Source organism: Rhineura floridana, chromosome 1, assembly GCF_030035675.1.
Source record: "Rhineura floridana isolate rRhiFlo1 chromosome 1, rRhiFlo1.hap2, whole genome shotgun sequence".
In the NCBI taxonomy this organism is placed as follows: domain Eukaryota; kingdom Metazoa; phylum Chordata; class Lepidosauria; order Squamata; family Rhineuridae; genus Rhineura; species Rhineura floridana.
Window position 1 is genome coordinate 18,809,821 of NC_084480.1, and position 21,585 is coordinate 18,831,405.

Below are 21,585 nucleotides of genomic sequence, written 5' to 3' on the forward strand. Positions count from 1 at the left end.
AGGGTTTTATCCTAGGTAAAAGGGCATCTGGTTGTGCCAGGATAGGGCAGATTAGAATCCTCAAGTACAGCCTAATTTGTCTGTATTGGATCTGAATGAAGTTGCTTAAACATATGAAATTATACTGTTTTAAATTGTTTGTATACTGTAAATGGCATTTTTTTATTGTTGATGTTTTTATTGTGAACTCGCTCTGAGATATTTTATGGGGAGCGATTCATAAATGGCACTAAAAAGAAAAGTTCTGCACGCATGCTTACTCAGAAGTAATCTCCACTAAACCCAAATAGGCTTTCTCCCAAGCAAGCGTGGAACTTTACCCTCGGCTTTCCACTGAAAATTAAGGATGGGGAGGGGAAATCCGAGGGCCTTGAACTTTAACCAATCCGGATTAGATGATCCCGGTTTCAAGCCCGGCCCCCACAGACTGCCGCCGGAACGAGAAAGGCATCATTTCTTGCAACTCCGCCTACGAGGTTGGCCCAGCCAGTGGCGGCCTCGGCCGGAGGCGGCGCCAGCTTGCGCGCGGATGCTGCATGTAATGGAGGGCTCCGAAGAAGAAGAGACGACAGAACCGGATTGGCTTCTCCCGGAGCCTGGCGACGGCAAACCTGGGCAAGATTCTGTTGCTGCTGGAGAGAGAGTCCCATGTAAATAGAATCGAGGAGTTTTGCTGCTCCCACCGCGCCTTCTCTTGAGATCTCTATAAAGTGGCGTGGAAAGCGGATTAGGCATTCCGATTTAGAACCCGCGCCTCTTTAGGCGCCTGGGGAACTGGGAGGCGGCTTCCTAAGAATACTGAGAAGAATACTGTGTACAGTTCTGGTCGCCTCACCTAAAAAAAGAAAGAAAGAAAGGCTGTTGCAGCGCATCAAAGGTTCAGAAAGCGGCAACCAAAATGATCGAGGAGACCGGGCGGGCCTGCTTAGTGCGGGCTCACAAAACCCAGGATAATAAGAGATCGAAATAATAAGGGAGACATAAGCAAACAATGGTGATTTTCTAACTTGTGGGTACTGGGCACCACGTCTAAACTTACTGTGCCCTTATCTCCTTCCTCCAGCACCATTGTAACCGTGCCTGCTTGCAATTTGCTGTGTAGTTGTCCAGGGTCTTGGGGGAGTCTGAGACACCTTACTGTTGGGGGTCCCAGGTCCCAGAAAGGTCCCTATGTCTCCAGTGTCCTAGGAGCCAATCAGCATGAAAGGGGAGGGTGTTAGCCACCGAGAAGAGTCTTCTAACTTGCTTCCTTCTTGTTTCTTGCTGATTGGAGTCGATCAGAGTGAAAGGAGTTCCTATTAGTTCCTGCTTCAAAAAGCCAAGTTGTGGAGAGTGAGAATTCTGAAAACAGCTGAGGAAGAGATAGTGAATCCTGATGACAGCATCCCATCTACATCATCAAGCAGTTTGGTAGCAGCAGGAGAGAAATGTGAAAATACTGAAACCAGTAATTTGAGCGATATCTCTCACAGGGAGAAAGGACAGTCAAATGGTGACAGTGATAGAGAAGCAGAAAGCAGTATTCAAGCCTGGCCAGATTATTCTGTAATCTTAGAAGGTTGTATAAGGGGGCGTGGCTGTGACTATTATGAAGGGACCCTGAACTTCTGAATTTGCCACTACATGACTGCTATGGACAGAGGCCTCATGTGTGCAAGCTGCTGCTGTTGTGTGCAGGAGATCTGTGAACCGGAGCACTAGTTGTTGTTATTATTATTAATTGGAATTCTTACCTGTCGTTTACCATATGGTCTCTGGCCCCAAGGCTGTCATTATAAAATAGGAGCAGAAAGAGATATCTTGGATCCCTCCTTAAAACACATGCACAGAAATGCCATTAGGAAAAGAAAAAAGCAGGAAGCATTTCCAAAATCCGGTTGGACTGGATAGGGGAGCAGCCCCCTCCCCACAGTGTAAATCAATGAGGATCCTTTGCTAGAAGGCATTCCCCCCCCCCCGTTTGTCTTGGCTAGAGTGAGGAAGAAAAATGTCAGGATCCTTGCTGTCTCTAGAACTTTGCACTGCAACTTTGAGTGCTTCCATGCACAAGGGGAGGGGGTGCTTTGCTCTTTTGAGAATCAGTATGCAGGCTACAGAGCATGCCTACTTTGAATGGGGGCAGGCAAGTCCCCATACTTCCATACCCCCTCTAAGACCTAAGAAGCCTGGAATTACTTGTAACTAGGCACAAAAAGACTCTCATGTGTTAAGCAGAAATATGGGGGGGGGGTTATGCTGAGTTGTTAGTTAACCCTAAAACTCTTTTGATATATTTTCTAAAAAGACATTTTAAGCTAACAAGATTTATTTAGTTTGCTTATAATACATTCTTTGACATCACATGTAACAACAACCTGTTTAAAATTCAAGTTGATAGCATCACACCTCCGTATTCAGACAGCAGGTTAAGTATCCATTGGCAATCAGACTAGTTTGCTTGAATTAGAATTGATGTAAACTCCACACATCCCAGATTACCACGTTTTCTCCTTGTTCTTTTGCCCTTAAACAGCAGTTTGACACCCTGAAATTTAGCAGGAAGACATCTCCCCCCCCCCCCGGTGCACCTTGTCCCTATGCCAAGAAAAGTTTCTTTGCCAAATGCCTGTATGGAACGCTTGCTGTTAAAATACTAGGAGGGGGGCTTTTAAAATGATGGCAACAGTAGTTACATCTGGTGGCAACAGGTTAACATGCTTTTTAGCACTGGTGGTGCTAACATGTAGAATGAATCCTCTGCATTTTCCTTTCATTGCAGCTTGTCATGGCAAAGGGGTGTCAGCCGGAAGTTCTCGGCACCGAGTAATTGTGCACCTGGACCTGGATTGTTTTTATGCCCAGGTGGAAATTATCTGCAATCCTGAATTGAGAAGTAAACCTTTAGGTAACCTTACATCTTGCTGTTGAATGCTTTTCCATGTGCAAATTAAAAATTGGGGTGGGCCTGTACTTTTTTCTTTCCCCAAGTAATTATTAACCCTAAGTCCCGTGGAAACCAGCACTAAGTTCTTTGATTTAGTTCCTTCTAAATCAGGGATAGAACATGTTCGACTCCAACTCCCATCATCTCCAGCCAGCATAGCTGCTGATCAGGCATGATGGGAATTGTAGTCCAACATCATTTGGAGGGCCACAGGTTTCCTGTGTCTAATCTGAACATTATCATTTCTGGTGTAATTTACTCCCCCTTTGCCTCTCGTAGACATTTCAATTCAAGTAGCAATATGTGGCCATTGTAAGAGATGATATACTAGACAGATCTTGAGTTTCTGTTATTGATAGTGGCCCACTTACAGGGGAACTAGCTAAGCTATGAGTCAACAGAAGGTAGATCCATACCTGCTAGTTGAGAGATCTGCAGTAATTTGGCAATGGTTTCTTACTCCTAATTATCTGAGAATAGCAGTAACTAACAAACAACTAGAATATGGAAAAATGTTTGTGGGGAGGAAACAGTTAGTGGATTCTTGTGTGATAAGATGTCTGAGCTTGATTCTGGTATTGATCACAACTCCCTGAGTTCAGCATCTGCTCAGAGGCACCCTTTTCCTCAACTCTTGCTGTATGTACATCTACCCACCTGAGCTTGGTGTATGCACATCCTCCCATTTTATGCCTCGCTCTGGCTGGAGGATCTTGAGGCACTATTAAAAAACAAAGCAGATCACACAGACCTGAAGTCAGCCTACCCCTGATCCAAGGAATGGAAAAGCATGGATTATTTTTTAATAGCATTGGTGAGAGTTACAATTAGGCCTCTGCCTTAGCAGGCCTCTGCTAGCAGGATCCATGGTAAAAAAACTGTAACGTGCCGTGGACTTCCTTTTCTAAAGTAATGCAGAGTCTTGTGGCACTTTAAAAGGTTCATTATTGGGTTTGCTACATGGACTATTGCAGCTGCCCCTCTAGAAGTCCTTTCCTTGAAGTAATTTCTGCCACCTTCCCAAAGAAGTATTTCATTATTGCTATATGCTTCACATAAACTGACTTTTCGTATTTTAACTTTTTTTAAAATGTCAAAGGCCTGTAATTCTTTTAATGTGCTATTACATTAACTAAAAATGCAGTCCTTGACTCCAGTCCTAAAATAACTACTGAGTACCTGAGGCTGTAATCCTAAACACACTCGCTAAGGAGTAAGGCCCACTGAACATAGCGGGACTTGCTTCTTTTTAATCGTGCATAGCATTGCACTGTAAATTCTGGAATTTTTTTTTTTTTAAGCAGCACTGTGGTACTTTTTGAAAGATAGTTCAGAATGTTGATAACTCCAAAGAACTTGTTGATTTCAGCTACAATATTATTTACCTCTTCCAGGTGTGCAGCAAAAACACTTAGTAGTCACCTGTAATTATGAAGCCAGGAATCTTGGAGTCAAGAAATGTATGTCTGTGAAAGAAGCAAAAGAAAAGTGTCCAGAACTGATGTTGGTTAATGGAGAAGATCTGACAAAATACCGGGAAATGTCTTATAAATTTACAGGTAATTGCCTCAATATTCTTCAGTGGAGTGGAATTGGAAAGCTTTGTGTTTGAACGTATATCCCTCTCTTTCCCAGGGGTTCAGCCGTGGGTACAGATCCCACCTCGATCTGGGGGAAGGCCCATATCTCAGTGGTAAAGTATGTACTTTGTATGCAGAAGGGTCAGGTTCAGTATTTGGCATCTCCACTTTAAAAGATCAGATTGTGAGTGATGTGAAATGTTCTGCTTTTGAGACCTGGACAGCCACTTGCAATTGGAGTAGAAAATACTGGGCTAAAAGGGCAAATAATCTGACCTGGTAAAAAGAAGCTTCGTATGTCCCTGTGATACCATTCCCTGGATCTCTTTGTTCTGGCTTCCCCACAAAAAATGTCATTTTGGATGAGGCTCTTGTCAATATTGTGTAGCTGAATGCTGAAAGATACAGGACAGACAAAAGGAAGTGCTTCTTCACACGGTGCATAGTTAAACTATGGAATTTGCTCCTACAAGATGGAATGACAACCACCAACTTGGATGACTTTAAAAGGGGTTTAAACAGATGCACAGAAGGTAACCCTGTCAGTGGCTACTAGCCATGATGACTGTGTTCTACCTACACTGTCGGAGGCAATATGCTTCTGAATACCAGTCAGCCACTGTGAGAACAGGATGGTGGACTAGAAGGCCTTTGGCCTAGAAGCGCTATTAAACTCTTAGTGTAGGCAATAAAGAATAGTAATGGTCTTGCCCAGAGCTGCATGTTTTGTGCCAGAAGAAAAATCTTTGCCCCACTTAGAAGATTGTTTTATGTTATACCATATGGTCTGACACATTTTGTACACAATCTTCTCTCATTTATGATTGCATCGTGATAAACAAAGTTCTCTGAAAGACATCCACCCCCACCCACCCCCAGAAAAACACACACTGTTAATCTTCCCCTGAAATGGGAAGTGACAAGCAAGTGTTCACTAAGAGTATCGGTGTAGCCCCCGCTGCCTGGTGAGCACGATGAAAAAATGAGTGTGCATCCTTAAAGCACTCTCCAGAATCCTCTGCCATTTTGCAAGGAGGTCATCAGCAAACAAATTTTCTGCAGAAGGCAGAAAATATGAAACCCACTTTGCAACAGCAAATAAGAGGATGCTTTTGCATGTTGCATTGCAAGCAAGGTGTGCACTCTTCACACATTTCTGGCATCATGTGCAAACAGGAAAAGGGTGAGGTGCACAAGCTCCAGGTGTCAAAAGAACTTGTCTGCTTGCTCCCAGGAAATTCCCTGCTTCCTCTCACTCCTCCCACTTCAGTTGTAATGTGTGACTTGTCCACTGGGGCCATGCTGCTTGAGGAATCTCACCAGGCTCTTCCTCCTGCAGCAGTGATGTCACAGAGTTGCATTGTGATGCACAATCTCCAGGAAGTTGATGCACTCCTAAGCATCCAGTTTTTCTTCTCAAAATACATTTTGTTTAATAAAGGGTTTGCAACCAGCTGGGAGCTTTTTCTGTATAACTCTATTTATATTTAAAGTATTTCTTTTCCAATTCTTCGTTGCCAAAGCTATCCCAGTGTAGGTTACAGTTTAAAATCAAATACATAAAGCCCAATTAAAACAGGCCGAACAAGGTGAAAAGAGAGGAGGCTGAGCAGATCTCACAAGGTAGGGCGTTCCATAGTCTGCAGTCGGGAACCTTCAGCCTGTGGGCTTTATTAGGACCAGTTGGGTCCTAAGTGGATCTGTGAGGCCAGTTTTCCTCAAGCCACTCCTACCTGCCCTACACTTGACATTATGGGGCAGGCAAAGACGCAGCTACAAAGGACCAATAGGGAGCTTAAAGTGCTGTCCAGATCGTTCCTTGGCTGGCAGGGCTTGCTGATAGGCACTGCCCATCAGCCCTTGTGAAGTTCTCATCTCATGTCATAATGACGTCTGGTGATTGCCAGGTGGGTGGCCCCACCCACCTGTCAAAAGTGGCCTACCAGGTTGGGGGTACAGAGGACATAGCCCACTGGGCTGAAAAGGTTCCCCTCTCATGATCTGAACCCCTGTTCTTCAACCTAGGGTCCCCAGATGTTGTTGGACTACAACTCCCATCATCCTTGGCCATTGGCTATGCTAAGCTGAAGAACGGTGGTAAACCAAAGGTTGGGAACTGGTAGCCCTCTGGATAACTACCATCATCCCTAAACATTGCTATAATGGTGGCTGGCCTTGATGGGAATTGCAGTCCAACAACATCTGGAGGGCTGTGCTGCCCAGAGGTGACGGATTCAGACTGAGGCGAGGTGATGTCTTTTTCTCTTTTGATTAAAGTTACAGATACATCCAAAGGGGTGTTCTTTATATACCTGTCTATTCTGACTCACTCCTTTCCCTAACTATACTAGCTAAGCAGTCTCTGAAGCGTTTGAGGAGAGTTGACTCAGCACTTGTGCCTTGGGAGACACTGGCTTAAGTAGGGATGGTTTTGGCTAGTAGACTGCGGCTCCGCCTAAGTTTCACCTTCTGAAATCCTCTCTTCTCGCACCTCCTCGTGAGGGGCGAGGGGGGGGCGAGTCTCAGATGACCCATCTGACAGCGGGGCTTCGCTAGGTGACAGCGCAGTTTCTGGAAGCGGGATGCTGATTGCAGAGCTTGAAATATTACTTTTTAAAAGTAATAAATTACAGTTACAGTTACATGGCCCCCCAAAAGTAGTAATTACCGTTACAATTACAATTGCTCTGAAAGTAACTGATTGCTTTATTTTTCCTCCAAAGTAATCACTACAATTATATTTCAATTACGTTAAAAAAATGCCTACAAGATGCTGGCCTTGGCTGCTGCACATCTAAGTAGCCTAAAACAATATTAAAAATAAACAAACACATACAGAGATAGTAGAATAATTATTTTGATTCATAAGGTAGCAATGGTGGTCTCTCCGCTGGTAAGGGTGGTGGGGAGGGAGGCTGAGGCCACTACTCAGATCTTTGCATGTCAAACCAAGTGCAACCCCCCCACTCAGCCAGCCAGCATAATCTCTCTCACTTAACCACCTCCCAGACCCTGCCCTGCCACCAACTAAGGGACACTCATCCAAGCACACATTTTCCCTTGAGATGCAAAAAAATTGAAATACTGCAAATGCAGCACAGTAGCCAGAGTGGGTGCTGGAGGCTACTTTGTGTGCCAAGTGCAAACACAGTATTCACACACACACACACACGTTGTCATCTTTCACCTCCTCAGTTCTTTATCTCCATTCTGCTGCTGCCTCCTTCTCCTTTATCCATGTTCTTGACCTCCAGATCCTTTCCCCCTCCACTCCATTCTTCACCACCACTATCCATTTTTTAAAATAATTGTTTTCTCCACTCCACCCCGTCTCACTCTCCGCCTCCTCCCTCGTCACCTCCTACTCATCCACAGAGCATGAGGAAAGAGCAACACTGCGCAGAAGTCCAGTTTGAGGCACATGATTTTCATCCTCAAATCAGAGGAGCAGAAGACTTCCCCTGCTCCCCCCCAAGTAATGCCCAAAAGTAATTCTGGAAACGTTACAATTACTCCACAAAAGTAGTAAAATTACTCCCAGTTCTATTACAATCAAAATGTAAAGGAATTACCCACTCGTCACTCGAAAAAGTAATGAATTACAAGTAATTTGTTACTTGTAACTAGTTACTTCCAAGCTCTGGCTGATTGGCTGGAATTCGCTATGGGCGGTTTAAAAATGAAATGAAATAAATAAATAAAATAAATAAGTGCCTGGCGGAGATTCCTGCCCGGGAGTAGATGGCGCAGGTGGAGAGTCGCTTTCCAACTGCTCGTGTGTTGGACTTGCAGGCGGGGCAGGAGCTTCCTCGGTGGAAGTGCCGGGCAGGGGAGTTCGGGGGCTGCCAGAATCCTCCCCACTCGTCTCCCTTCCTTCAGCTCCCCAACGAGCCTTGTCCTCATCTGACTCCTCTCCCTGATCTAACTTTCCCTTTGCCTGGGACACAACAAGGGCCACCGGTTTATTTATTTATTATTTATTTATTTCGTTTCATTTTTAGACCGCCCATAGCTAATAGCTCTCTGGGCGGTGTACAAACAGGATTAAAATACAATAGTATAATAACATCAATAACACATAACAGCAAGTTAACTAACAACGTTAAACATGAAAACATTAAACATTAAAATGCCTGGGAGTATAGCCAGGTCTTAACCTGGCGCCTAAAAGAAAGTACCGTAGGCGCCAGGCGTATCTCCTCAGGTAAGCTGTTCCAGAGTTCGGGGGCCACCACAGAAAAGGCCCTAGATCTAACAACAATCCTCCGGGCTTCCTGATGAGTTGGTACCCGGAGGAGGGCCTTAAATACTGAACGAAGTGGACGGGTAGGTTCATAGCGGGAGAGGCGTTCCACAAGGTATTGCGGTCCCACACTGTATAAGGCTTTATAGGTCAAAACCAGCACCTTGAATCTAGCTCGGAAACAGATGGGTAGCCAGTGCAGGCGGGCCAGGACAGGTGTTATATGTGCAGACCGATGGGTCCTCGTCAACAGCCTGGCTGCCGCATTTTGCACTAGCTGGAGTTTCCGAACAGTCTTCAAGGGCAGCCCTACGTAGAGCGCATTACAGTAGTCCAATCTAGAAGTTACCAGAGCGTGAACAACTGAGGCGAGATCGTCATTGTCCAGATAGGGGCGTAGTTGGGCTACTAGACGAAGACCATGCCTGGTCTAGACACAGCCATCTCAACCATATTGGAAGTCAGCAGAGTTAGCGCAGCAGTTACAACACATTTGCCTGTTAAGCCCACTGGTAAGGTGAGAAAGAAAAGCTAACGTTTATTCGTTAGTAGCATACATATCCATCTCTCTGAGTGGGAGCTCGTGAAAGGTTGTCACATAGAGGAGGGTCGGGATCTCTTCTTGATCGTCCCAGAGTGCAGGACATGGAATGGGCTCAAGTTGCAGGAAGCCAGATTTCAACTGGACATAGGAAAAACTTCCTAACTGTTAGAGCCATATGACAATGGAACCAATTACCTAGGGAGGTGGTGGGCTCTCCGACACTGGAGCCATTGAAGAGGCAGCTGGACAGCCATCTGTCGGGAATGCTTTGATTTGGATTCCTGCATTGAGCAGAGGGTTGGACTCAATGGCCTTATAGGCCCCCTCCAACTCTACTATTCTATGATTCTATTATATCTGAAGAAGATGAAGCACCAAACCAGGCCCCTAGAGAAAACGGCATTGATCCAGGTCGTCATTTGTGCCCCAATACAGCCCAGTTTTCCATACTAGACTTAAGCCCTGGAAGATGCACATGTGCTCATTTGCAAGGTACATTTCCCTTCGCAACCGAATAACTGTAGCCTCTCCCCTCTCCACATCCTCAGAGTGAAAGAACGTAGGAAGCTGCTTTATACCATGAGCCCATTGCTTCCTCTTCCTCACTGTTATCTACACAGCGGCTTCAGACAGGGGTCTTTCCCCCACCCAACTTGGAGATGCTGGGGATCAGGGGAGTAGTTGTATTGTAGTTTACCTTTTTAAGTACATCTTACAATTGATTTTAATGTTGTTTGTGTGTATACTTTTATAATTGCCTTTGGCAAAGGGTTTATTGGTACCCGAAATGCGCCGGGCTGCAATAAACAATTACCATTTTCATCTTCGGCTGGTTGCTGGCTCGGCACTTTGAGGGCTTCCCTCTCTCTGTCTGCACTTTAAAAGAGGGTTAGACTAATGTGCAGAGGATGAGATTCTCATTGGCTACCAGCCCCAATGGCTATGTTCCTCCTCCACTGTTGGAGGCAGTATGCCTCTGAATACCAGCTGGTGGGAATCACAAGTGGGAAGACTACTGTTACGTTCATGTCCTGCTTGCGGGCTCTGCGTGGGCATCTGGTTGGCCATTATGAGAATAAGAGGCTAGGCTAGAAGGGCCTTTGGCCTGATCCAGCAGGACTCTTAGGTGCTTAATGCTTGTTTTTACTGATGATCAAAGACAGTTCTGAGAAACTGTTGTACATTCATGCCAAGGACTCTGGGATGTGTACCTTGGGGCCAGCCTAGTGAACGACCATGCATTGTCTGGTCTCAGAGCCCTTCTTAGGTGTTGAAGGGAATGGGAGTGTGCAATATCAGCCACTGTGATTGATGTGTAGCACGAAGTGTCTGGATTGGTCAGGCCTGGTATGAACGATGTGGGGGGCAGGATCCTTCTGCCTTTCCCTGCTTCTGCAGAGCAATACGTTCTAGAGATGCTACATTCGGAGCCCCAGCTTCTATTACAGGCTGTGGGGACCCTCATCTGGAGAGTGCATCCTTCTGGTCTGGACTTGGAAGTAGCTACCTCCAGCCTAGTTCAGGCATCGAAAAGGGGAATTAGGGGTTCCTCAAAGGAGCAGATCAGAAATAGCAGGCAGGCTTCTCAGAAAGTGCCAGGCCTTGGCTAGGAGCAGCAGTCTGAGACGAGCCTGGGATTTTCTTACAGAGATTTTATTACCCCCCTTCAAAAAAAAACACACCTTACACATGTTGGTTTTTATTTCCAGCATTGTTGGAAGAATTTACTCCACTGGTGGAAAGGCTTGGGTTTGATGAAAATTTTGTAGATGTCACTGAGATGGTAGAAATGAGGCTGGAACAATGGAAAAAAGATGCTTTTTCTGAAATCTCTCTCTCAGGCCACATATATAATAATCAGAGTAAGTACCATTCCTTTTTTTTTTCTTTAGCTAAAATATCATACTGACAACCTTTCATCATGTGTCAAGCTATGGCTATATCAGTCTTATTGCATACCGCAAACAGACTTTGCGATATAGAATGACATCAAAGCTAGGCAAATGAATGCATATTGCAATCTTAATAGGAATAACAAATGTGCTGTTTATGATGGTTCTTTCCCTCTACAATTTTGTATATTATTGCCCCCAAATACTTTCAACTAATCTTGTGAGCTTGAACAGCAAAAATGACTTACCTTTTTAATACCTTTAAATTGGTTAGGTGTCTTGGGAATCTTTGCAGTATGGTCCAAGTATTATAAGCAATAAATACCTTTAAGTCTAAGGTGGGGCACCTCCATCCCTCCAGGAGGTCCAAGTTGGTCTGCAAGGTCATTTTCTCCAAACCATGCCCACCTGTTAATCAACTGACATCATTGGGTGACATCAGCTGATTGGGGGAGGGGTTCAGCCAGGTGCTGCCTTGCCAGAGTGTTCCCTCTGGGGAATGTGCTGCTGAAGCAGACCCCTCCCTCACCCTGCGGGTTAACTTTGACAGATGGGTGGGACCACCCTCCTACCAGTTACCGGCTAGCATCATGACATTTGATGATTGACATGTGGGTGGCCCCACCCACGTGTCAAAGCTGGCCTGCTGGGGGGTGTGGGGAGAGAAAGATCTGGCCCACTGGCCAAATCCCCACCCCTACATTAAGGTACCATACCTAGCATTGCTCTTTAGCAGCAGCAGCAACAAAATTATATTTGGGACATAATGCTAAACTAAGTTTATCATTGGAAACATTAACTTCTGTTGTCAACTAACCTCAGTTTGCTGTTACCAGTAAAGCATGATAAACAGTGGTTAGTGTTAACTATGAATTATTGGGAGGAAAAGACAACTTCAAACCATGGTTAATGATCCTGGCTTGTTTTTCGGTCCGGACGTAACCCATAAAACTCTACACTTGTCATGGCTAGTAGATACGGGCAGCCCAGCAATTGTTATACAAAATGGGTGATTGACAGCTTTGAAACCCCATGATAATTTGGGTGTTTCCCAGCATTATTGCCTTTTCTAGTGAACCATGTTTCACTTCCTGGATTGATATACTACAGTAGCTATGACAACTGACATCTTGAAGCATCCTTTTAATTTCCAGTTGCTTTTGGACGATTCAGTGTGTATTTTCCATCCTGCCATTGTTCATATTCTGTTGTAGAGTTTTCTTTTAATGCAGGGGTAGGGAACTAAATCTGGCCAGGGGGCCAAATCGCTATGTCCCCCACCCCCTGCAAGCCAAGTTTGACCAGACGGTGAGCCTGCCCATCTGTCAGTCACCTGACATCACAATGACATCAGGTGACTTGCTTTTGCTTGCGCAGTTTGAAATCAAGCCATGCAGGCAAAGGAAAGCCCATATAGTGCCAACGATAAAACTGGTGATTGAGTCTTGCAAGTCCCATGCATTGCACTCCGCAAGACCTGACAATCAGCTTTGCACAGTGCCTGCAAACCTCCTTTCAGCTAAGCCAGGTCATTACCTGCTCCACACCTGATGTTATATGTGACATCAGGTGTAGAGCAAGTTGGCACTGCTTGGCTGAGATGACCTCACAGGCCGCATGGGAAGGCCTGTCAGGCCTAATTAGGCAGGCAGGCTGGAAGTTTCCCACCATTGTTTTTGCCTTGTCTGCTGAGGAGGATTAAATACAGCTTTTTGTAACTCTTTGTTTACTTTGCAGCAGTCAGCTTACATGATCCCATGCACATAAGATTAGCCGTGGGGTCTCAGATTGCAGCAGAGATGAGAGCTGCCATGTACGACAGGCTGGACCTGACAGGCTGCGCAGGAGTGGCCTCTAATAAACTACTCTCCAAATTGGTATCGGGGATCTTTAAACCCAACCAGCAAACTGTTCTGTTGCCTGAGAGTCAGCAGGACCTCATGGCCAGCCTTGATCACATGAAGAAAGTGCCTGGTAAGATGGGGGAAGATTTCTCTGCCTCAGACCACATCCATGCCAGACATTTATTCCACTTTAAACATTTGTGGCTTCTCCCAAATAATCCTGGGAAGTGTAGTTTGAGAAGGGTGCTGAGAGATGTTAGGAGACTACTGTTCCTCTCATAGAGCTACAATTCTCCAGAGCTCTCTTGGAAGAGGGACTGACTGTTAAACCACTCTGACAATTGTAGCTCTGTGAAGAGAATAGGAGTCTCCTGACAACTCTCAGCACCCTTCACAAAGTACACTTCCCAGCATTCTTTGAGGAAAGAGATGACTGTTTAAAGTGGAATAATAGTGGAATAAATGTATGGATGGAATGTGGCCTCGCGTGTACAGTTTTCCAGATTGGTTTAAGACTAGGGGGAATTGTGGGGTGGGAGAGGGGGGAAACTCTAACTTAATAGATTCTGTATGCACACCATTCTATTTCATAATGGCTCAGTGCCTATCAATTCCTAAATACATGATAACATTTTCTCTGGCTTGGCTGAATGTTCTGCCCTCTAAACTCCTAGATGACAGAGTAAAATTCCAGTTAATATCAGGTGTTGTCCCTGGAGCAATGCTGAGGTGGAGTCAATTGTGCATGTTCTTTTCAATTGTAGTTAATATCAAGGGGCTGGAGAAGCTCTAATATACCCTATTATGGAATCTTTTCCAGGTTGATCCTGAGAGTCTCTTTTGATTATATTCTTCTTGAGGGTTCAAAGAGGTCAATTACTGAGCAAGTTGCAAAAGTTTTGAATGTGGCTATTTTCACCTGATCACACCTGACTGTTTGGTGATATTATTTACAGCATCCTGTATATATTGTATCTTTTCTTATAAATTAGTTCTGTTGATGTGTATGCTTCTCCTTTTTCCTTAAAAAAATATTTTGTTCTGTATTTTATAGCTTTGTATTTGTTCTTGTAGTTGGGAGAAGGGCTGTGGCTCATCTGCCTTGGGTGCAAAAGGTCCCAGGTTCAATCTCTGGCATTTCCAGGTAGGGCTGAGGAGGACTCCTGCCTGAAAACCCTGCAGAGCTGCTGCCAGTCAGTGTAGACAATGCTGAGCTAGATGGACCAATGATCTGACTCAGTATAACAAAGCTATCTATGTTCCTGCCATCCATGAAACAACAAACATCAGTTGCTTGTAAAGACTTCTCTTTTTGCCAGGGCATTCCCTGACCTGTAAGACCGGGCCCTGTTTTATGTGCACGAGTCCCTTGGATCTGTTTTATTTGCCCTTCCTTGTTTTTAAACTGTTGTTTTGTTGGTTTTACGTAGTATTTTTGTTTGAATGGATATTGTTTTATGGTGTACGCTGCTTAGACAGCTTTTGCAATATTAAGCATATTGAGGCATGCTTTTAAATAAATAAAATAAATATACTTGCCTGTGCCCGAAGCCTCCTAGTGTCTTTGTATTGAGGCCTTCCCAGTTCAAATTAGCACTTGGCCCTCTGCATCCTATCAACATAGGAAACCACCTTATACTGAGTCTATCTAGCAGAGTGTTGTCTGCACTGACTGGCAGCAGCTCTCCAGGGTTTCATGTAGGAATCTCTCCCCTCAGGGATTGAGCCTGTATGCAAAGCAGATGTTCTACCACGGAGCGATGGCCCTTCCTGCTAGCTCAGTGAAAGGTTTGTATGCCGCAGTTTGCTCCAGTGCTCATAGAGAAAATTATTTCTCTTGTGTAGGTATCGGCTATAAAACTGCAAAGCGCCTTGCAACGCTGGGACTTTCCACAGTGTGTGATGTCCAGATGTGCCCAGTTGCAGTACTGGAGAAAGAGCTGGGAGCTTCGGTTGCCCAACATGTCCAGAAACTCAGCTGGGGAGAAGATGACTCCCCAGTCACCCCATCAGGGCCCCCTCAGGTACAGATGAACACACCATTTCTTGGGATCTTCTCGACCTTAGTTCTCAACATTCTAATCTACCTTACCTCATGGGGAACTTTCTGAAGGCAGGGCCAGGGGCAGAAGTGGGAGGGCTGTCCAAGGTGAAAGTTTGAAAGTTCAAACTAAAACCTGGAGCGGATTCCACTGCTCCACTGACATGGAGCCTTCAGCCGCCACTGAATGCAACTCTAACCTTTGTACAGTACAGTGTTCCAGCTACATGAAAGTCAGACACACACACACACACGTACCTCTCTTCATTCAGGCAAACAGGAGGCATTCTCAAAGATGTTCCATCCTAGCAAAAGCCTCAAAGGCTATGTGGAGCTGGGCCAGTGAGGTCTGTGGAGGGTCCCAGGGGCCACATAGAGAGTTCTGGGGGATTGCATTTGACCTCTGACTCTGAGGTTTCCCACCCCTGCCCTGGTATGACCAAGAAACAGGATGCAGGATGGAGTTATGTACAGAGGAGCTTCCTTGATCCTCAGTGGCCAGGTTCACCTTTCCTATGGAGATGGCTTGGATTACAGGGCAGGAGGCGAGTTGAGGTGCCGCCTCAATGGAGTCTCCAGGTATTGCCCTTTCTGTACTTTACGCCATATCTTGCCCAGAGCTGAAGGACTCAGACCGGGACGAGGTAGTGTCTTTTTCTCTTTTTATTAGTGTTATTGTTACATCCCAAGCTGTGTGCCTCATAAGAACATAAGAAGAGCCTGCTGGATCAGGCCAGTGGCCCATCTAGTCCAGCATCCTGTTCTCACAGTGGCCAACCAGGTGCCTGGGGGAAGCCCACAAGCAGGACCCGAATGCAAGAACACTCTCCCCTCCTGAGGCTTCCGGAAACTGGTTTTCAGAAGCATGCTGCCTCTGACTAGGGTGGCAGAGCACAGCCATCACGGCTAGTAGCCATTGATAGCCCTGTCCTCCATGAATTTGTCTAATCTTCTTTTAAAGCCATCCAAGCTGGTGGCCATTACTGCAGCTTGTGGGAGCAAATTCCATAGTTTAACTATGCGCTGAGTAAAGAAGTACTTCCTTTTGTCTGTCCTGAATCTTCCAACATTCAGCTTCTTTGAATGCCCACGAGTTCTAGTATTATGAGAGAGGGAGAAGAACTTTTCTCTATCCACTTTCTCAATGCCATGCATAATTTTATACACTTCTATCATGTCTCCTCTGACCCGCCTTTTCTCTAAACTAAAAAGCTCCAAATGCTGCAACCTTTCCTCGTAAGGGAGTCGCTCCATCCCCTTGATCATTCTGGTTGCCCTCTTCTGAACCTTTTCCAACTCTATAATATCCTTTTTGAGATGAGGCGACCAGAACTGTACACAGTATTCCAAATGCGGCCGCACCATAGATTTATACAACGGCATTATGATATCGGCTGTTTTATTTTCAATACCTTTCCTAATTATCGCTAGCCTGGAATTTGCCTTTTTCACAGCTGCCGCACACTGGGTCAACATTTTCATCATGCTGTCCACTACAACCCCAAGGTCTCTCTCCTGGTCGGTCACCGCCAGTTCAGACCCCTTGAGCGTATATGTGAAATTCAGATTTTTTGCTCCAATATGCATAATTTTACACTTCTTTATATTGAATTGCATTTGCCATTTTTCCGCCCATTCACTCAGTTTGGAGAGGTCTTTTTGGAGCTCTTCGCAATCCCTTTTTGTTTTAACAACCCTGAACAATTTAGTGTCGTCAGCAAACTTGGCCACTTCACTGCTCACTCCTAATTCTAGGTCAGTAATGAACAAGTTGAAAAGTACAGGTCCCAATACCGATCCTTGAGGGACTCCACTTTCTACAGCCCTCCATTGGGAGAACTGTCCATTTATTCCTACTCTCTGCTTTCTGCTTCTTAACCAATTCCTTATCCACAAGAGGACCTCTCCTCTTATTCCATGACTGCTAAGCTTCCTCAGAAGTCTTTGGTGAGGTACCTTGTCAAACGCTTTTTGAAAGTCTAAGTACACTATGTCCACTGGATCACCTCTATCTATATGCTTGTTGACACTCTCAAAGAATTCTAGTCGGTTACTGAGACAGGACTTTCCCTTGTAGAAGCCATGCTGGCTCTGCTTCAGCAAGGCTTGTTCTTCTATGTGCTTAGTTAATCTAGCTTTAATAATACTTTCTACCAGTTTTCCAGGGACAGAAGTTAAGCTAACTGGCCTGTAATTTCCGGGATCCCCTCTGGAACCCTTTTTGAAGATTGGCGTTACATTTGCCACTTTCCAGTCCTCAGGCACGGAGGAGGACCCGAGGGACAAGTTACATATTTTAGTTAGCAGATCAGCAATTTCACCTTTGAGTTCTTTGAGAACTCTCGGGTGGATGCCATCCGGGCCCGGTGATTTGTCAGTTTTTATATTGTTCATTAAGCCTAGAACTTCCTCTCTCGTTACCACTATTTGTCTCAGTTCCTCAGAATCCCTTCCTGCAAATGTTAGTTCAGGTTCAGGGATCTGCCCTATATCTTCCACTGTGAAGACAGATGCAAAGAATTTATTTAGCTTCTCTGCAATCTCCTTATCGTTCTTTAGTACACCTTTGACTCCCTTATCATCCAAGGGTCCAATCGCCTCCCTAGATGGTCTCCTGCTTTGAATGTATTTATAGAATTTTTTGTTGTTGGTTTTTAGGTTCTTAGCAATGTGCTCCTCAAATTCTTTTTTAGCATCCCTTATTGTCTTCTTGCATTTCTTTTGCCAGAGTTTGTGTTCTTTTTTATTTTCTTCATTCGGACAAGACTTCCATTTTCTGAAGGAAGACTTTTTGCCTCTAAGAGCTTCCTTGACTTTGCTCGTTAACCATGCTGGCATCTTCTTGGCCCTGGCGGTACCTTTTCTTATCTGCGGTATGCACTCCAGTTGAGCTTCTAATATAGTGTTTTTAAACAACTTCCAGGCATTTTTGAGTGATGTGACCCTCTGGACTTTGTTTTTCAGCTTTCTTTTTACCAATCCCCTCATTTTTGTGAAGTTTCCTCTTTTGAAGTCAAATGTGACCGTGTTGGATTTTCTTGGCAATTGGCCATTTACATGTATGTTTAATTTAATAGCACTATGTTCACTGCTCCCAATATATATACCTGTCTATTCTGGCTCTCTACTTTGCTACCTAATCTAACTAAGCAGCACTTGGGGAAAGTTGACTCAGCACTTGTGCCTCGAAAGACACTGGCTTAAGTAGGGAAGGGTTTCGCTTGTAGGCGATGGCTCCACCTCAGTTCTTCTTTTTGAAAGTCTATCTTCTCTCGCCTCCTTGCACGGGGTAAAAGGGGTGAGTCTCTCAACTGGTCCCGCAGCGGACTGGCGGGAGGGGCAGGAGTTGCCTCCCCTGATGTGCTGGGCTTGGGGGACTGAGATCTGTCAGGACTCTCCCCGCTAAACTCTCCTTCCCCAACATCCCAAGTAACGTCATTCTCATCTGACTCCTCTCCCCGATCTGGCCTCCTCCCTGTCTGGGTCACAACAATCATTGAGTCATGCCACTTTCTACTATGAAAGTGGCTTGAATTGCACTGATTGGGGGGTCTTGAAGGAGTGTATTATGTACACACCCACATGCAAGTGGCCACATACAGTTTATTGCGCTAAACACCTTTTTGTCCCTAGAGGTGCCCTGTCTGTTACCACCCCTGCCTTGGTATCTCCTATAGATGAAGGGTGGGCTTTAGATATTTTAAATAAATTAAATTAAATCATGATAACAGACATTTTTTGCTAATGCTTGGATAAGGACAGGTGATGCATCAGAAATTTGACATTTTTGGTCCACCCGGCATAGTATTTCAAAGATGATTTCACAGGTGCTCACTCCCTATATCTCACTCCCTATATCATATTGTTAAATTATTTGTTTGAAGGATATAGTTCTGGAGACAGACTTGGAAATAGTCGTAACCCTTCTAAGGATAGCAAAAATTGAAATTGCAAAAAAGCAGCCAAAGCCACATGCAGTTCTAGACTGGGACATTATCAACTTGACAAAATTCGCATGTTACCTAACAGAAGAGAACAGACAAACAAATATATTGAAACCAGGGCCATCTTTATTTTGTTGTGGAACCAAAAATATCAGGAGGACAAACATCCTTACAAATTATTTTCTTGACTTTATACAATGTTTGTCATGTTAATATATTTAACACATTTTTATTTCCCTATGTTGTGCTTTAAATTTTCTTTTTTCAATAAAAAAGATGATTTCACAGCATGCAAAATCTGAATTCGAGGGAAGAAGGTTGGGTGACTGTATAGATCCATGGCTTCCTCCTTTTATGAGTTCCATGTCTATTTGCCCCATTTGTTGTAGTAGTAGTACTGATTAATGTTTACAAAGAACGTTATCTTTAAAAAAATGTTTTGCAGTCTCTTAGTGATGAAGACTCCTTTAAAAAGTGTTCTTCCGAAGGTGAAGTGAAAAAGAAAATTGAGGAGCTGCTTGCTAATCTTTTGGACAGGTGACTTGTTATCTTACTGTTGGGGATGACTTCAGTTGAGTATCTTTCTCAGGAGAGATACATCTGGGCATAAGCTAGAATCTCATTTTCCGTAGAGTTGGCTATAATCATGCATATATTATATATGGGGAGGTTTATTAGCGCCATTTGTCTTGGCAATAGCTGTTGCGATTCTTCATATAAAGCTTTGGTGAGGTTACTGTGTACAGTTCTGGTCGCCTCATCTCAAAAAGGATATTATAGAGTTGGAAAAGGTCCAGAGGAGGGCAACCAGAATGATCAAGGGGATGGAGCGACTCCCTTACGAGGAAAGGTTGCAGCATTTGGGGATTTTTAGTTTAGAGAAAAGGCAAGTCAGAGGAGACATGATAGAAGTGTATAAAATTATGCATGGCATTGAGAAAGTGGATAGAGAAAAGTTCTTCTCCCTGTCTCATAATACTAGAACTCGTGGGCATTCAAAGAAGCTGAATGTTGGAAGATTCAGGACAGACAAAAGGAAGTACTTCTTTACTCAGTGCATAGTTAAACTATGGAATTTGCTCCCACAAGCTGCAGTAATGGCTACCAGCTTGGATGGCTTTAAAAGAAGATTAGACAAATTCATGGAGGACAGGGCTATCAATGGCTACTAGCCATGATGGCTGTGCTCTGCCACCCTAGTCAGGGGCAGCATGCTTGTGAAAACCAGTTTCCGGAAGCCTCAGGAGGGGAGAGTGTTCTTGCACTCGAGTCCTGCTTGCGGGCTTCCCCCAGGCACCTGTTTGGCCACTGTGAGAACAGGATGCTGGACTAGATGGGCCACTGGCCTGATCCGGCAGGCTCTCCTTATGTTCTTATCTCAGGTCTGGTGGCCGAATTCAGCCCTCAAGATGTCTCTGTCACCTCTTCCCTCGGCCATGCTTCCTCTCGCCAGCCTCCTTGAGTGCCTTTGCCTGGCTGGAATGTGTCTTTGAGCAGGGATAATGCCTCTTACCTGCCAGGATAGAGGATGGAGAGGGGTGTGTGTCTGGAAACTTCTGACTGTTGTGTGGCCTGCTGCATAAAGTAGGAGTCACTTCTGTTGCTCTGCCCACTTTTGCCTCTAGCGCCACTCACCAGTGGCACATTTCTCTGCCCCACCCTGAATGGTTGCCCAAGAGGGAATGCAGCCCTTATGAAAATAAAAAGAGCCTGCTGGATCAGCCCAATGGCTCATCTGGTCCAGCATCCTGTTTTCCCAGTAGCCAATCAGATGCCCATGAGAAGCCTGCCAGCAGGACCTTGTAACCTAAGAGCACTCGTCCCTCCTGAGGTTTCTAGCAACTGGAATTCAGGTGCATACTGCCGATTGGTCAGGGAGGAAGAGGGGGAGGGAGGAAAGATGTGGCCCATCCACTTCTGCCTCTTAAGACTTCCCACTGATGGCATGTAGCTCTTGACAGATCATCTCCAAGGGAATGCATCCCTCGACGGGGGGGGGGAAGGTTCCCCACCCCCTGATGTAACTGAAGTACTTGGAATACTCTCCAGCAGGGATATAGTCATCCAGGGTCTGGGGGGGGGGGTCTTAGTCCCTTTACTTTTTTGGGAGCAGGGTCCCTGTGTCTCCAGCATCCTGTGAGCCAATCAGCATGAAACAGGAGTGTCTTAGCCACTGCTTCCTTGACCTTTCCTGCTGATTGGAGCTAATGAGAGTGAAAGGAGGTGAGTCAGCCACTGAGAAGAGTCTTCTCAGTAGCTAACACTCCCCTTTCATGCTTTTTGGCTCCTAGAGATGTCTGTGTTGCAGCGGTGTATTGTCAGCGTGTGCCAGCCCGTGCACCCACCTAGAGCCCAGTAGGAATAGATCCAGCCGAAAGATATCCACAGACACAGTTACTAGTTAAGAGTCTTTTACTGACAGGATTTTCTAATAGAGTTACAAACACAATTACTTTCCTAGCTCTCCTAACACCGAACACCCCTACACCTTGCAGTTTCTCTTTCAAGGCTTTTATAGATGTTTCGTTCTTGCACAGCTGCAGCCTCCGCTGTGTGCTGACCTTGGGCACTCTC

General features: G+C 45.1%; 1 protein-coding gene across 2 annotated transcripts in view; it reads left to right on the forward strand.

Moving 5' to 3' along the window:
- The first annotated feature begins 426 nt into the window (after window positions 1–426).
- POLI (DNA polymerase iota) overlaps window positions 427–21,585 on the forward strand; it is a 31,073-nt gene continuing 9,914 nt past the window's right edge. The window contains exons 1-7 of one of the 2 annotated variants that reach the window (XM_061614699.1): window positions 427–650; window positions 2,759–2,884; window positions 4,318–4,482; window positions 11,000–11,152; window positions 12,920–13,156; window positions 14,872–15,050; window positions 19,457–19,548. In XM_061614699.1, coding sequence (XP_061470683.1) covers window positions 530–650; window positions 2,759–2,884; window positions 4,318–4,482; window positions 11,000–11,152; window positions 12,920–13,156; window positions 14,872–15,050; window positions 19,457–19,548 — 1,073 coding nt within the window. In that variant the 5' untranslated portion in view covers window positions 427–529. Of the gene's footprint in view, window positions 651–674; window positions 995–2,758; window positions 2,885–4,317; window positions 4,483–10,999; window positions 11,153–12,919; window positions 13,157–14,871; window positions 15,051–19,456; window positions 19,549–21,585 lie in introns of those variants that run through there. The other variant, XM_061614708.1, reaches the window with a different exon arrangement.